This window comes from Gymnoscopelus braueri (assembly GCF_963280865.1).
Source record: "Gymnoscopelus braueri genome assembly, chromosome: 5".
NCBI lineage: Eukaryota > Metazoa > Chordata > Actinopteri > Myctophiformes > Myctophidae > Gymnoscopelus > Gymnoscopelus braueri.
This window is the reverse complement of record NC_137606.1, coordinates 1,045,940-1,060,676: the sequence shown is the minus strand read 5'-3', so window position 1 is coordinate 1,060,676 and position 14,737 is coordinate 1,045,940. Positions and strand designations below refer to the sequence as shown.

The following is a 14,737-nucleotide window of genomic DNA, read 5'->3' as shown; positions in this document are numbered from 1 at the left end:
GTGTCCATGCGCAGAATCAATCAGGCACACATAAAGGCAAAGTCTAATGATATGATATACTGGAAATGAGAGGATGGCGATTTGTGTATGTGTGTGTGTGTGTGTGTGTGTGCGTGTGTGTGTGTGTGTGTGTGTGTGTGTGTGTGTGTGTGTGTGTGTGTGTGTGTGTGTGTGTGTGTGTGTGTGTGTGTGTGTGTGTGTGTGTGTGTGTGTGTGTGTGTGTGACATTATATTTCACAGTAAACGTGAGGGTGGTTTGGGTGTTCCCAATTTTGAATGGACATATATTGCTACGAGGCTCTACCACTTGTTAAATATGCTGAACAACGATGAACAGTATGTGAGAGAGCTTGCACGTTCATCTCTATTTCTGGACCTAAAACGACGTAAGGTCCCCATGGCATGTGGCTCGGATCCTTGCTTCCTAGGCTTCAGGAGGAAACCTAGTGGATAGCTAGACAGTCGCTCTCCCGGCTTCGGTGTGTGGTCAGACTGGCCGGACTTAAACGATCTGTGCTGTTGGGCTGATGTTAGCTTGAAGTGGGTAGGGTCTAACTCAGAGGCGATGGCTGTCTCGGAGGACTTTATATCTGACCCCAGACAGTATCTCTGTCAGAGCATCTATGACTGTGTGTGGAACAGAACACCAACTCCCACTGACTAATGCCCGAGGTCGCCTCTTATGGGCACAACAGCAAAGGCAGCGGCAGCATTGGACTGAACTGAGGTTGCAAGGGAAGACTGCATGTCTCCCCGCTGCGGACCATTCTGTCTCGTACTCTGTGCTAAAAAATGTTGCTTTAGACGAATGCATTATTATCTTTACTCTGAAAGCGAGGTTGCAGGTTTTACCATCTGAACTTAACCTCTCCATCTGGTTTCCAGGCAACCATGCTCCTCACTGTATACATCATGGTCATGAACAAATAGCTGAAACCATGTCCCACATCTTAAATGGGTGCCATGTATACAGGGGATTCTACATAAGTAGGCATGACAGAATAGTGGATTTGATATCTAAAGATATCACTTCTATTTTCAGGTCCTCCATCATGCTGCATAAGCATTCTACTGTGAAGCCGAGCATGTTTAACCTGTGTAACGATGATTCTGTGTTCTCTAACATTTCAGCTAACACCCCTGATGTCATTGTTGTTAATGAAAACCATAGGGAGGTGTTCATTCTCGAGGTCGGCTGTACTTTTGATTACAGCTTAGAGGAAGCCTTCCTAACCAAAGTGCTAAAATATCATCAGCTAGAGCAGACCATCTCTCAGCTAGGCTACAGATGTAAACTTTTGGTTTTTATCTTTGGTAGTCTAGGGCATGTGCACAAGTTGGTTGTAAGGGGCCTGCAAATGGCCGGCCTCTCCAAAAGGAGGGCTAAACTAAACAATTAGCAAGGTACTGCTCAATATCAGCTATTATAGGAAGCCGCTCAATTTGGAGGAGGCGTTGCTTCCTTTACCCATGATTGTTGTCCTCTGTGTTTGACAAGTATGCCATCTTTTGTTTTGTATGTAACGTTGCTCTGCTTTACATGCGCTTTGTAACTAACTGTTTTCCCTTCATCTGACTGCACTGGCAGTGTTTATGTCCTTTGTACATCCTGTACTTCTCATTATGTGGACATAAATAAATATTTCAAATGTGTGTGTGTGTGTGTGTGTGTGTGTGTGTGTGTGTGTGTGTGTGTGTGTGTGTGTGTGTGTGTGTGTGTGTGTGTGTGTGTGTGTGTGTGTGTGTGTGTGTGTGTGTGTGTGTGTGTGTGTGTACCGTAGTGGGTGGACGTCAAACAGTGGGGGCTGTAGCTCTGCTAACTCTATAGCTGTGATCCCCACAGACCAGATGTCACACAGCTCATTATAACCTCCCTTTATCTCCACTGCTGCCACTTCTGGTGCCATCCTGAGGATGAGGGGGGGACACATCAAATGACGTTCAGAATCTGATCACTCAGAGCATGTGCTTATACTGTACACACACTTTCATACATAACTTACTGTCAGAATGACTCTCAAATAAGCTGTTGCTCATTATTATCAAATATCATCTTAGACTAAGCACAATAATCACCTATATGTACTGTGCATGTACTGTAGCTCTGGTCCTTAGCCTAGCCCTAGAAGGAGTTCTCATTAAGGCTATGGGACTTTCGAGCCTTTGCGCACGCACCACAGGCTGCATAGCCTCTCGTCTGCAGTAAAAAAAAAAAATACACTTTCGCTACTCACCAAAACAAACAAAGACGGTTTTATGGAGTTGAAAGCCAACTCTACTAAGTAGGAACACTCTGAGCCCCCCACCTCACATCTAAAATAGACTTTTTGGCCAAAATTGTAAATATTTCACGGAAAGGAAAAAAATAATGTGTTACTCCGCTGCGCCCTCTGCAGTTCTTGTCAATAGAAAAATTCCATTGACCGGATCTGTGACTAAATAATGTTTTCTTTCCTGTGAAATATTTAACATTTAGGCCAAAAAGTGTATTTTAGACGTGAGGTGGGGGGCTCAGAGTGTTCCCACTTAGTAGAGTTGGCTTTCAACTCCATAAAACAGTCTTTGTTTTGGTGAGTAGTGAAAGCGCATTTTACATTTTTACTGCAGACGAGAGGCTGTGCAGCCTGTGGTGCGTGCGCAAAGGCTCGAAAATCCCATAGCCTTAAGGAGAACTCCTTCTAGACTATGGAGCAGAGCTACTGTGCATAGTGATTTATTAGATTGATTTCTTAAAATTTTTATCTGAATTTAGCTTATATCATAAAGTATGTGATGTCTAGAAAAAAAACATTTTGTGTTTTGACCTCACCAATATGGCGTCCCAATGAAGGACTTCCTCCGTGACAGAGTGGCTGTGATCTGGGCTGAGATTCCAAAGTCGGCTATACGCAACGGAGAGAGCACACCACGATATAGAAATCACATCAATAGGCCCTCAAAATAAAATGTCAGTGGTGCCACTAATGAAATACGTTGTGGTGCGTTTAGTAGTAAACATAATTCTTGGTCGACAACAGTTATGCAGACTTTACATTATAGTACTTGATGATGTTCAGATGATGACTTGTTTGGATGTAAAGCATTTTGTCCATTTCAACACCTACCTAGTTTGACCTGTCCCTGATCGTTGACGAGGATGTTGGCACCCTGTGGGAGAGTAAAGAAGGAGAGAGGACAGTAAGACGACAGTAAGACTGCTACATATACTGTATGCTGGGACTAATGTCTGCATAAGTGGCAGTGATGATATCTCTAAGGCATACATGGGCAACTGGCAGCCTGCGGCCCCCACCTTCACTTAATGCGGCCCGCAGGTTAATATCGAAAAACTGATAAATTATTGATTTCGGCTGTTACAATTCCAAACATGCAAACATGACCTGCTTTAATTACTTCAGTCTATATTAGTAGCTTAATGACTAGTATTAAAATTCTATTGTCTTTTTTTTATGTCCAATGTATTTGTATTTAAGTTCATAAAGTTAACAAGTATAACTAAATCTAAAAATAACAAAAAAATCAGGATTCCAATAAAGAAATGGCAAAAATAGCAGATCTATAAGCTTAAAACGCGTCGCAGAGCTTGTAGATCGGCTATTTTTGCTACTTTTGTGTGATATAGAATGGCGAATGAAGAAAAAAGTTAAAATACGGAGATAAGAAGTGTCTGCCCGACAGTATGCAATCTGGCCCTCTGGAGTGAGTTTGAAAATCTAGTGGCCCTCTCCAGCCTCAAAGTTGCCCACCCCTGCTCTAAGTGTATCTAAAGCAACATTAAAGGTGCTGCAAGGGATATTTGTTTTTTTGTAAAAATAAGTGTTAAATAGCTCTATATTCCCATAGCATTCATTGCTATAGTATTTGTTCAGTAACAGCGGTCTCTCCATCTTTCCACCTCTTTAGTAATACATGTATACACCCCTATTACACCTTACATTTATATATATATATAATTTAATGATTCCATTCTCTCCCCTCACCTTGATGTCTCTGTGGATCTTCTTCTGTCCATGGAGGTAGTCCAGACCCTGTACAGACATACATTAACCACTTAAAGGGATAGTTCACCCCAAAAAGGACATTTTTTCTATCGATTGGTCACCCCATGGAGACTTGAATTCATGGATATTTTATAAATATATATTTAGTTTTTGTCGCATTCCTAAGCCAATAAACTTTTGAAAGGTTTTGTCTATAATGACATGGCCAAAATGGGGACACCAAGTTGAAAATGTTTAAACATCAGGGTGTTTAACATTAAAACATCACAGAGCCAAAGACCGAACACAATCAAAAGACAAATGTCCACTCAACTGCTGCTGCAATCATTGCAGTTATATCCACATGCACTGAATGTGCTGCTCCTGTGAAATATATTGACTGAGCGAAATCCAACGAATCCCCTAAGCTGAGCCTTTTTAGATTTCACCATAATAATCTAAATCTATGCAGTCTTGAGACCACTGAGATGAGGATTAAAATGTACAATTTGATAGAGCTTAAAGGAGTAGTTCACCAAAACATGACTACCGGTATCAACATTCTATCAATTACACATCCTAGAGCCTTCATTTGCTATTATTGTTATTGCTACTACTTGTATCTCTCTCTCTGTCTCTCCTCTGTCTCTCCCTCTCTCTCTCTTCTTCCCCCCCGACATGGCCGAGGCAGATGGCCTCCCACCCTAGAGCCTGGTTCTGCCTGATGTTTCTTCCAGTTAAGCAGGACATGTAAAGTGTCTTGAGACAACTTGTTGTGATTTGACACTTTAATAAAATTGAATTGAATTGAATTGAATTGAATTGAATTGAATTGAATTGAATTGAATTGAATTGAATTGAATTGAATTGAATTGAATTGAATTGAATTGAATTGAATTGAATTGAATTGATGGAGCTAATTTTTTTTGTCGCATTCCTAAGCCAATAATTTGATGACCGGCGGAAAAATGCGGCTTACGAATGCGACAAAGACAAAAAAAATCTCCATGAATTCAAGGCTTCATGGTGTGTGAAATTAATTGGTTGAACTACTCCTTTAATACAGATAAAGTGTGTTTCTAGTCATATTTTGTACCATGTACTAATGTTGGTGTAAACATACCTGCAGCATCTCCCTGCATATGTAGGCTATCTGTGGCTCAGTCGGGGGACCCGTCACTGTGGGAGGGGGGGGGGGCACATAAAGAGAGAGATGGCATGATTCATAGAGATTCATGGTCCACGCACGCACGCACGCACGCACGCACGCACGCACGCACGCACGCACGCACGCACGCACGCACGCACGCACGCACGCACGCACGCACGCACGCACGCACGCACGCACGCACGCACGCACGCACTCACACACACACACACACACACACACACACACACACACACACACACACACACACACACACACACACACACACACACACACACACACACACACACACACACTCACCATGGTAAATGTCCAGGAGGGAGCCTCCACCACAGAACTCCATGCAGATCCACAGCTTATTGGCCCTGGAGACACAAGGAGGCAGAGTGTGTTCTGTGCAGTGGTGGAGGAAGTGCTCAGATATTTCACTTAGGTAAAAGTATCAATACGGCAATGTAGAAACACTCTGTTACAAGTAAAAGTCCAGTAATCAAAATTTACTTGAGTAAAAGTATTGGCACCAAAAGTGAAAGTACTCATTATGCAGAATATCCCGTTTCCCAAGTTATCATACTGTATGTCAAGAATGTATAGGAAATCTTTTGAAAATAGACTAGATCTACAAGCTCACAACGACGGTTATTTTCAAATAGCCAAACTAAAGTTTTCAAATAATTGTAGTGAAATAAAAAGTACAATATCTGCTTCTGAGATGTAGTGGAGTAGAAGTAAAAGTATTGAAAACTCCAGTAAATTAAAAGTACCTCAAAATTGTACTTAAGTACAGTACTTGAGTAAATGTACTTAGCTACTTTCCACCACTGGTTGTAAGTAATATAAAACTAAGGAGTGAAGGGAGAGTGACAGAGAAGCGTAAGAGAAAAGCAGATAAAGCAAAGTGAGAGAGCAGCATATAGAGAAATGCAGAGAGGAATTACAGCAGAAGCATAGAAAAGGGCAGTGTGCTTACTGCTTACCGTATATAGCTGCCATAATATGCCACTATGTTGTGATGTTTGCAGCTTTTTACTATGACTATCTCCTGTTGGATGATTGAGAAATCATCCTCTGTGTCCGGGGGGGGGAGAGAGAGAGAAAGAGAGAGGGAGAGAGGTATGTTTACTGTACTGTTTATACAGTACTGTACATAGGTTATTTCGGAACTGTTGCTTGTTTTCAAACCAAATACCTAACCAGAACATTTTATTGTGTGTCAATCTTCCTGCTAGAACAACCAACCTTTTTCCAAGTTGATGCACATTCTTTCTAGGTTAAGGTTATGCACTATTATTACGGTTAAGTTCATGCATGGGTTTGGAGTGTTTAGGCACATTAGTATGGTTATGTTTATGCATGGGTTTGGTGTGGTTAAAATTAGAGTACGTATCTGGGGAGGGCATTGAACGAGAGAATTAAGTCAGCCAAAGGTTAGCTCCCATCTAGTCATGATCCCATGACAGGCATGACAGTGTTCACATCCTGTATGATGTTGAAGAGTAAAGTCTCACCTGGTTCCATTTTAATGACCTTGATGGCTGCCAGTTCTCCATTCTGCTTGTTACGAGCCTGGAAGCATAAACAATAATATTAAAGTCCCGTTCCCCACATAATAATCAATAGTAATAGTAACAATCCCTATTCCCTATAATTCATTCTCCAGAATTTGTGAAAATCAAAACAGAAACACTGATTAGGACAAACACCAAACGAGCAGTCAGCAGTCAGGTCCTCATTGACCATTGCGTGTCTGTCTATAGTGATGTTCTGATTGGCGTTCAGCCTGTGACATCACACCCTGTTTGAATTGTGTTTTAAAGATTCTATTTAAATAAAAAATTTCTAACACGATCATTTAGAACCAGAAACAACGTAAAAAGTTGTTTTCCTGATCTCACTGGAGAGACATGGTTTAGGTCTCAATGTAAAACCAAACAGTACTGCATTAGAATACATAGCAGTGGACCAACAATAGAGAGTTCAGCCTAGGACCACGGTGCTCAATTCCTGGTCAAGCTGCAAACTTCATCCTTGATCATGACCATTGATTATCTCCATTTAAAGCAAGGGTTAGGTCTAAATTATCTGTTAATGTTGAATTTAGGGTTTTTGCCAAGTTGAAACAAAATGAAGGTGAGATATGACATATTTGGTCAGAAGCAGCATTATAACACTGTTATACCTGTTACAGGTTATACCTATAACACTGTTATTGCCTGTTACCTGTTTCTTAGGTAACAGCATTCTGCTGGAAACCAGGAAAAGTTAGTTGATTAAGTTCATGTGAACCAGACAGGTAATTTAAGACCAATGGATGACAGTGCTTTCAATTGATAAATACAAAGCTATTATTTTGTGAGAAAATGGTAGAGACGCAAGTCAGTCCTCAACTTACAGTGGGAACACATTTTGCCTACCCAAAATGAATAAAATACATAAATATGCTGAGTCTGTATCTTTTGAAATAAGTGCGTAGACAATCATTGTAAATGTAGACTATAAAATATACCAAGAGCTACCATCTCAAGTTGTTTGTGCATGTTTGACAGAGAGAGGGAGAGAGAGAAAGAGCGAGCAAACGAGAGAAAGGGAAAGAGTGAAATTACTGTATGTTATGAAGTGAGTTATGTTGAATTATCTTTTTAACAACAACTTATTGGGTTATACAACTTTACTCACACTTCTTATTTGGAAAACAGCCCGTCATCCTAAAAAGAATAGCAGTGGTGTAAAGTAATAAGTACATGTACTCAAGTACTGTACTTAAGTACAATTCTGAGGTATTTTTTACTTATAAATTAGTATTTCCAAATGTCAGTACTTTTATTTCTACTCCATTAGATCTCAGAGGCAAATATTGTACTTTTACTCCACTACAATTATTTGAAAACTGAAGTTACTTTGCAATTAACCACCTATTTTATACATAGGCTATTTGAAAATAGCCGGTCTACAAGCTCACAACGTGTCGCACCGCGACGCGTTGTGAGCTTGTAGATCTGCTATTTTCAAACATTCAGTACTTTTACTTTTGGTACTTTAAGTACATTTTGATACCAATACTTTTGTACTTTTACTCAAGTAAATGTTGAATTCCGGACTTGTACTTGCAACAGAGTACTTCTACATTGCAGCATTGATACTTTTACTTAAGTAAAACATTTGAGTACTTTTTCCACCACTGAAGAATAGTGAACTCTAGATGCTGACTCTGTTGTGACATCATGCCATGTAAAAGCACACACATGGACCTGGTGCCTTTGTTTGGTTCTGTGTAAAAAGCAAAGCTGGCATTATTGACGGCTCTTCCTTTGAAAAGCATACCATTAAATGGTTTTAGGGCCAAAACACATTTTGGATCTTGTGCTACATTATGAACCATCCAGACTTCGCTGTTCATCTGGGACAGGTCTGCTTTCTGAACCCAGAGTCTGAACTAAATGCAGAGAAGAGGCATTCATTGTTTTAGGCACCATCTGGAACAAACTCAGATTCAATCTAGATTAGCCTACTGTGTATCAATTATATTATACATGCATAGATAAGAGTATGCATGGTTATTTGTTATATCATTATTACTATTATTATCATTAACAATTATTATCAGCATTATTATTAGCATTATTATGGCCAAATGCATATCAATTTGGGGGTCCATGACATTCAAATATTTGAAAACCACTGCCGTAGATTGTTTGATATTTGAGGAAGCCACTGGAAGCCACATGGTGTAAAAAATAAACTTTCAGATTTGAAACTTTCCTGAGATAGCATTAAAACACAGTGGACTTTATGCGATAAATGCATTATTGCCTGCTTTAATGCATTTTAAAGCATGGATTGGAAACAAAACTGACTCGAAAATCTAAATGACATGCCGACACTGACACTGACTCAACATGAGATCTGAAAATAAATAAAAAGGTGAAAAGACAAAATTACTGTATTTGATGGTTGTATGGTCCTTTAAGTAAGAGACCTGATGCCGATTTTTTTCTGAAAAACTTTAAAAAATATTATGGTGCTATATAGCAACAACCTCTGTGACACAGATGCTGTCCCGGATTGAAAGTTGCAACAACGTATAGGTTACAACAGGTCTAAATGGGTTAAGCCACGGGTCTACTACAGCCATTTTCAAACTGTAGCCACACAAAGCCTGCATTACAAGCTATTAAAGAGAACTTTAGCTGTTCTCAAGGGTAGTGACTCTAAAATAGCACACAATCATAAGAGATCTTACTGTAAGGGAGTGTCAACAATGAAATGATCTGAAGCCGAGGAAACCACCGGCCCAATGTGTACATGTGAGAGGGAAAATACAGTCATACTGCAACTACTAGGCTATACTTACACACACAAGCTGTCTGTTGTCTGAAGAGTGGCCAAGATCGTAAATAACCATGGCAAGAATGACAACGGAAACTCCATTCAATCAAAGGAGCAGTTAGTAGGGGTGATGTATGTCTGACTCTGTCACTGTGACTATATATGCCTGTTTCTACACAGGGGTCACTGAAGCCCCCGCACAAACAATCAAGCAACAACACTCTCATGGGAGATGGAAATGTCTGGTTTCCACACACAGTGATGTCACTCTAAAAGTTAGGCTCAGACAGATCTGTTTATTATATCACATACAGTATATGTGCATACCCCCCCCCCCTACCACCACACACACACACACACACACACACACACACACACACACACACACACACACACACACACACACACACACACACACACACACACACACACACACACACACACACACACACACACACACACACACACACACACACACACACACACACAGTAGTTCAAAGTCAGTGACCTCACATACTGCTATTAAAATGCACACGGTCTGCCTGTGTACATAAAAGCCTAGTGTGGGACAAGCTAGAGGAAGTGAAGACATGAACAGCTGCATCTGTAGTTCTGGAAACGGTAGACCAGTGAAAACAACAACGTCAACGTGGCCGTGGGAATACATTTCAAGTGTGGGGTGCTGTGGGGATGACGCAGGGGGGTTGACAGAGTGAGTCATGAAGAATTCAGTCCAAAGCATCGACCAACTACTGTACACAGTCAGCATCTACTGTCATACACTAACACAAACGAGCTCGCCATATACTGTAGTGGCTAAATTGAAAGGTGCCACACTAGTGGCTTTTAAATCCAGTATTGCGTTCATTCATTCGTGTGGATCCGATAGTCTAATCCTCTGATCCTCTGACTAGTGTCAGAGTACCATTAAGCTACTAATGTTGTGGTTGTCAATGTAAGGCCGACACTGGCCCAGTGGCATGGTCGCTACAAAACATCAGTGGTAAAGTAAAAGTACCAATAATGCGATATAGAAATACTCTGTTACAAGTAAAAGTCCAGAATTCCAAATTTACTTGAGTAAAAGTACAAAAGTATTGGCATCAAAACGTACTTAAAGTACCAAAAGTAAAAGTACTAAAATGTTTGAAAATAGCAAATCGTGATGCGACTCGTTGTGAGCTTGTAGATCGGCTATTTTCAAATAGCCTATGTATAAAATAGGGCTAAAGTGGTTAATGTATGTTTCATAATATCATAATTGATATCTGAAAAGTAACTAGTAACTAAAGTTTTCAAATAATTGTAGTGGAGTAAAAGTACAATATTTGCCTCTGAGATGTAGTGGAGTAGAAGTAAAAGTATTGGAAATTGGAAATACTCAAGTAAAGTACAAATACCTCAAAATTGTACTTAAGTACAGTACTTAAGTAAATGTACATATTTACTTTCCACCACTGCAAAACATGCAACCTAACTGACTGAGTAATGCTTTGCTAACCGAGTGTTTCAAAAGAAGGTAGGTGAGACAGAAGAGACACGTTTGAAATATTGAAAGTAAATGTTTAGGTGTGACCATTGGTTTGTAAGTTCAGCATACAGAGAGCAAACCATGCGAACGAGCGATCTTGCTCCCTCAAATGTGACAAAATATCACGTCTCTCTATGTTCTAGCACAGTGTCTAAAATGAATATCAAATATCTAAATACTGAATCGAGCAACTTAAAAACTGTCTGGGGGGTTCACAAAAGCCTGAGTAGACGATAAAATTACCAAAAGTTTTTTTTAAAGTGAAATATCCCTTTATGTAAAAGTATCAACACTGCAATATAGAAATACTCAGTTATAAGTAAAAGTCCGGAATTCAAAATGTACTTGAGTAAAAGTACAAAAGTATTGGCATCTAAATGTACTTAAAGTACCAAAAGTAAAAGCACTCACTATGCAGAAAGTCTCATTTCAGGTTTTCAAATTAATACAAATATTTTGAAAATAGCCGATCTACAAGCTCACAATGCGTCGTATCGCGACGCATTGTGAGCTTGTAGATCGGCTATTTTCAAATGGCCGAAATGTATACAGGGCTGAAGTGGTTAATGTGCTATGTTTTGTAATAATTATCAAAATCTACAAAGTAACTAGTAACTAAAGATTTCAAATAATTGTAGTGGAGTAAAAGTACAAGATTTGTCTCTGAGGTGTAGTGGAGTACATGTAAAAGTATTGGAAATTGGAAATACTCAGGTAAAGTACAAATACCTCAAAACTGTACTTAAGCACAGTACTTGAGTAAATATACTTAGTTACTTTACACCACTGGTCTGTACAAACCAGGGTTACTGCAGTGATGACATAATTTAACTTGACACAAAGAAAACGAGAGGTGGAAATGGAAATTCAATGGATTTAAAAAGCTAATTAAGTTCAACACAACAAAGTCAGCTTCATTTTATAAAAACAGCCACTTAAATGTACAGCAGAGTTATTATAACAAGGCAAATGGCAACATGTTTTGACCTATACGTCCTTATTAGGGCGAAAAGACCTAATGAGTCAAAACATGTTGGCATTTGCCTTGTAAAGGCTGTTTTGTTCTCTGTACATTTGATTGTCCGGATCCTCTGTTTTTATCTCATGTTTTATCCCGTCTGATCCAGGAGATACTTAGATACTTTCAACCATTTTTAACTTATTTTATCTCAGGTGAGCACCTGATTGTTTTGTTTTCTCTGTCTTCAAGCTTCTTTTTATAGTGGACTTTTTATTATTCTCTCTCTCTCTCTCTCTCTCTCTCTCTCTCTCTCTCTCTCTCTCTCACACACACAGCATTCATAAAAACTTTCTCTTCCTCTTTCTTGCTTAAAGAATCAGTTTAGCCTCAAAATATGAGCTTTTCACACTCTGCTCAGCAGCTTGCTGCCTTGCACTCACAGCCAGAAACTATTGCCCACAACATTACCACCTACCAAAGAGAGGTCGAATGGGGTCAAATTATACCCAAGAACTGGCAGTTTAGTTAGAGGGAGGATTCAAATGTACTTCATGTCAAGAGCTCACACACACTCACACATACTCTGTTACAAGTAAAAGTCAGGAATTCAAAATGTACTTGAGTAAAAGTACAAAAATATTGGTTTGAAAATGTACTTAAAGTACCAAAAGTAGAAAGTACTCTGCAGAATGTCCCATTTCACAAGTTTTCAAATGTATGAAATGAATAAAAATCATTTGAAAATAGCAGATCTACAAGCTCACAATGCTTCGCATCGCGACACATTGTGAGCTTGTAGATCTGCTATTTTCAAATGGTCGAAATGTACTGGCTGAAGTATGTTTTGTAATAATAATCAAAAGCTACAAAGTAACTAGTAACTAAAGTAGAAGTAGAAGTAAAAGTATTGGAAATTGGAAACAGTCAAGTAAAGTACAAATACCTCAAAATTGCACTTAAGCACAGTACTTGAGTAAATGTACTTAGTTACTTTACACCACTGCATAGGGCCACGGGTGAATGACACGTATTTGTCACAAGCTCCTTACACCGTCATGATACACTGACATGCACTGTCATAATGCACATGATCTCGTAATAAAGACAGTAAGGCTTTGCCTAACACCAATTTATTTCACTTCTTCATTTCATATCTGAGACTAAAGTGCATGCAGCACCTGCCACCAACCCACACCTTCTCTGTGGCTTATTATGCTACCAAGACTAGAGTGTCTAAAAAGCAGCTTGATAGCATAGCTCACCACAGATCAGATAAGAACATCTGAGCTTTTTACTGGAAAAGATGGAAGAGCTCACTTCACATGGTTGAATATAGTAGAAAACACACAGAGGAGCTGAGTCAGCTTGTTTGATTTGATTTGATTTGATTTGATTTGATTTGATTTGATTTGATTTGATTTGATTTGATTTGATTTGATTTGATTTGATTTGATTTGATTTGATTTGATTTGATTTGATTTGATTTGATTTGATTTGGAGCTTGGGGTAGTAATACTAAAACTGCAATTACTTAAAAAGCATAAAAGGCAGTGGTGTAAAGTAACTAAGTACTGAAGTACTGTACTTAAGTACAATGTTGAGGTATTTTTTACTTTACCGGAGTATGTCCAATTGTCAGTACTTTTATTTCTACTCCACTACATCTCAGAGGAAAATATTGTACTTTTACTCCACTACAATTATTTGAAAACTTTAGCTACTAGTTACTTTGCAATGATCAATTATTATATAATAAACCATACATTAACCACTTCAGCCCTAGTTTATACATAGGCTATTTGAACATTTTGAAACATTCTAGTACTTTTACTTTTGGTACTTTAAGTACATTTTGATACCAATACTTTTGTACTTTTACTCAAGTAAATGTTGAATTCCGGACTCTTACTTGTAACAGAGTACTTCTACATTGCAGTATTGATACTTTTACTTAAGTAAAACATTTGAGTACTTTTTCCACCACTGATAAAAGGTAAAGTAAAAATGTAAAGCTGCTCTGTAACTTTCATGTTCTATAGGATTTCAGCACTTGCACAGGCTGAATGGTCTGATGATATCAATAACGAGTATCTGAGGAATATCCTAAATATGAAATGATCGATGCTATTTATGTTACTTTTTCAAAAATGTTTCCACCTACTGTATAATGAAGGTAATAACGAAGATAGTTAAAGTAGTTAACACGGGCAGCCATGGGAAATTGTGGCATCATCGAACCACATGGATTTCTTTGGACTTTTGACAAAATATGACGTGTCTATGTCGATGAGACTAGAATAGAAAAGGTTTCTGTTGCAATGTGTGCAGATTCATGTCATACAATACCTGGACTACAGTATATAACCGGATACAGAAGATTCAGAACTCGCTATGCAGTCATAACTATATCTCTGTTGTCCGGCAGAAACCAGCCAACTCCAAAATGTTCATTTTTCAGGAAATTAAAAAAATTGAGTTTTTGTTCATCATTGATAAGAACAGCTGAATGGACCTCCAAGCTCACAATGAGGTTGGAGGTCAAAAGGGGGTGGAGCCTGTAGTCAGCAAAACCAGCTAACTCCGGTGGAGTTAGCTGGTTTAGCAGAAAGTTTGAGGATCCAATGGAGTTAGCTGGTTTTGTCAGCAGCACTTTTTAATGCTTTTCACTGGTTCAATATTTTTTTACCAACACACAGACGTAAAGGGTGTTCAATGGCCCTGATTTATGGAAAAAAATGCAAAAGCGTCAAAATGGAGTTAGCTGGTTTCTG

At 39.0% G+C, this 14,737-nt stretch overlaps 1 protein-coding gene across 3 annotated transcripts in view; it reads right to left on the bottom strand.

Annotated features, from left to right (window-relative positions):
• Positions 1-14,737, bottom strand: part of map4k1 (mitogen-activated protein kinase kinase kinase kinase 1) — a 35,158-nt gene that overhangs the window by 15,691 nt on the left and 4,730 nt on the right. For all 3 annotated transcript variants that reach the window (XM_080429568.1, XM_080429570.1, XM_080429569.1), the window contains 8 exons: positions 6,657-6,714; positions 6,126-6,216; positions 5,449-5,513; positions 5,104-5,159; positions 3,981-4,028; positions 3,105-3,147; positions 2,810-2,882; positions 1,777-1,908 (listed from right to left, as the gene is read on the bottom strand). In XM_080429568.1, the coding sequence (XP_080285694.1) occupies positions 1,777-1,908; positions 2,810-2,882; positions 3,105-3,147; positions 3,981-4,028; positions 5,104-5,159; positions 5,449-5,513; positions 6,126-6,216; positions 6,657-6,714 (566 nt within the window). The remainder of the gene's footprint in view (positions 1-1,776; positions 1,909-2,809; positions 2,883-3,104; positions 3,148-3,980; positions 4,029-5,103; positions 5,160-5,448; positions 5,514-6,125; positions 6,217-6,656; positions 6,715-14,737) is intronic.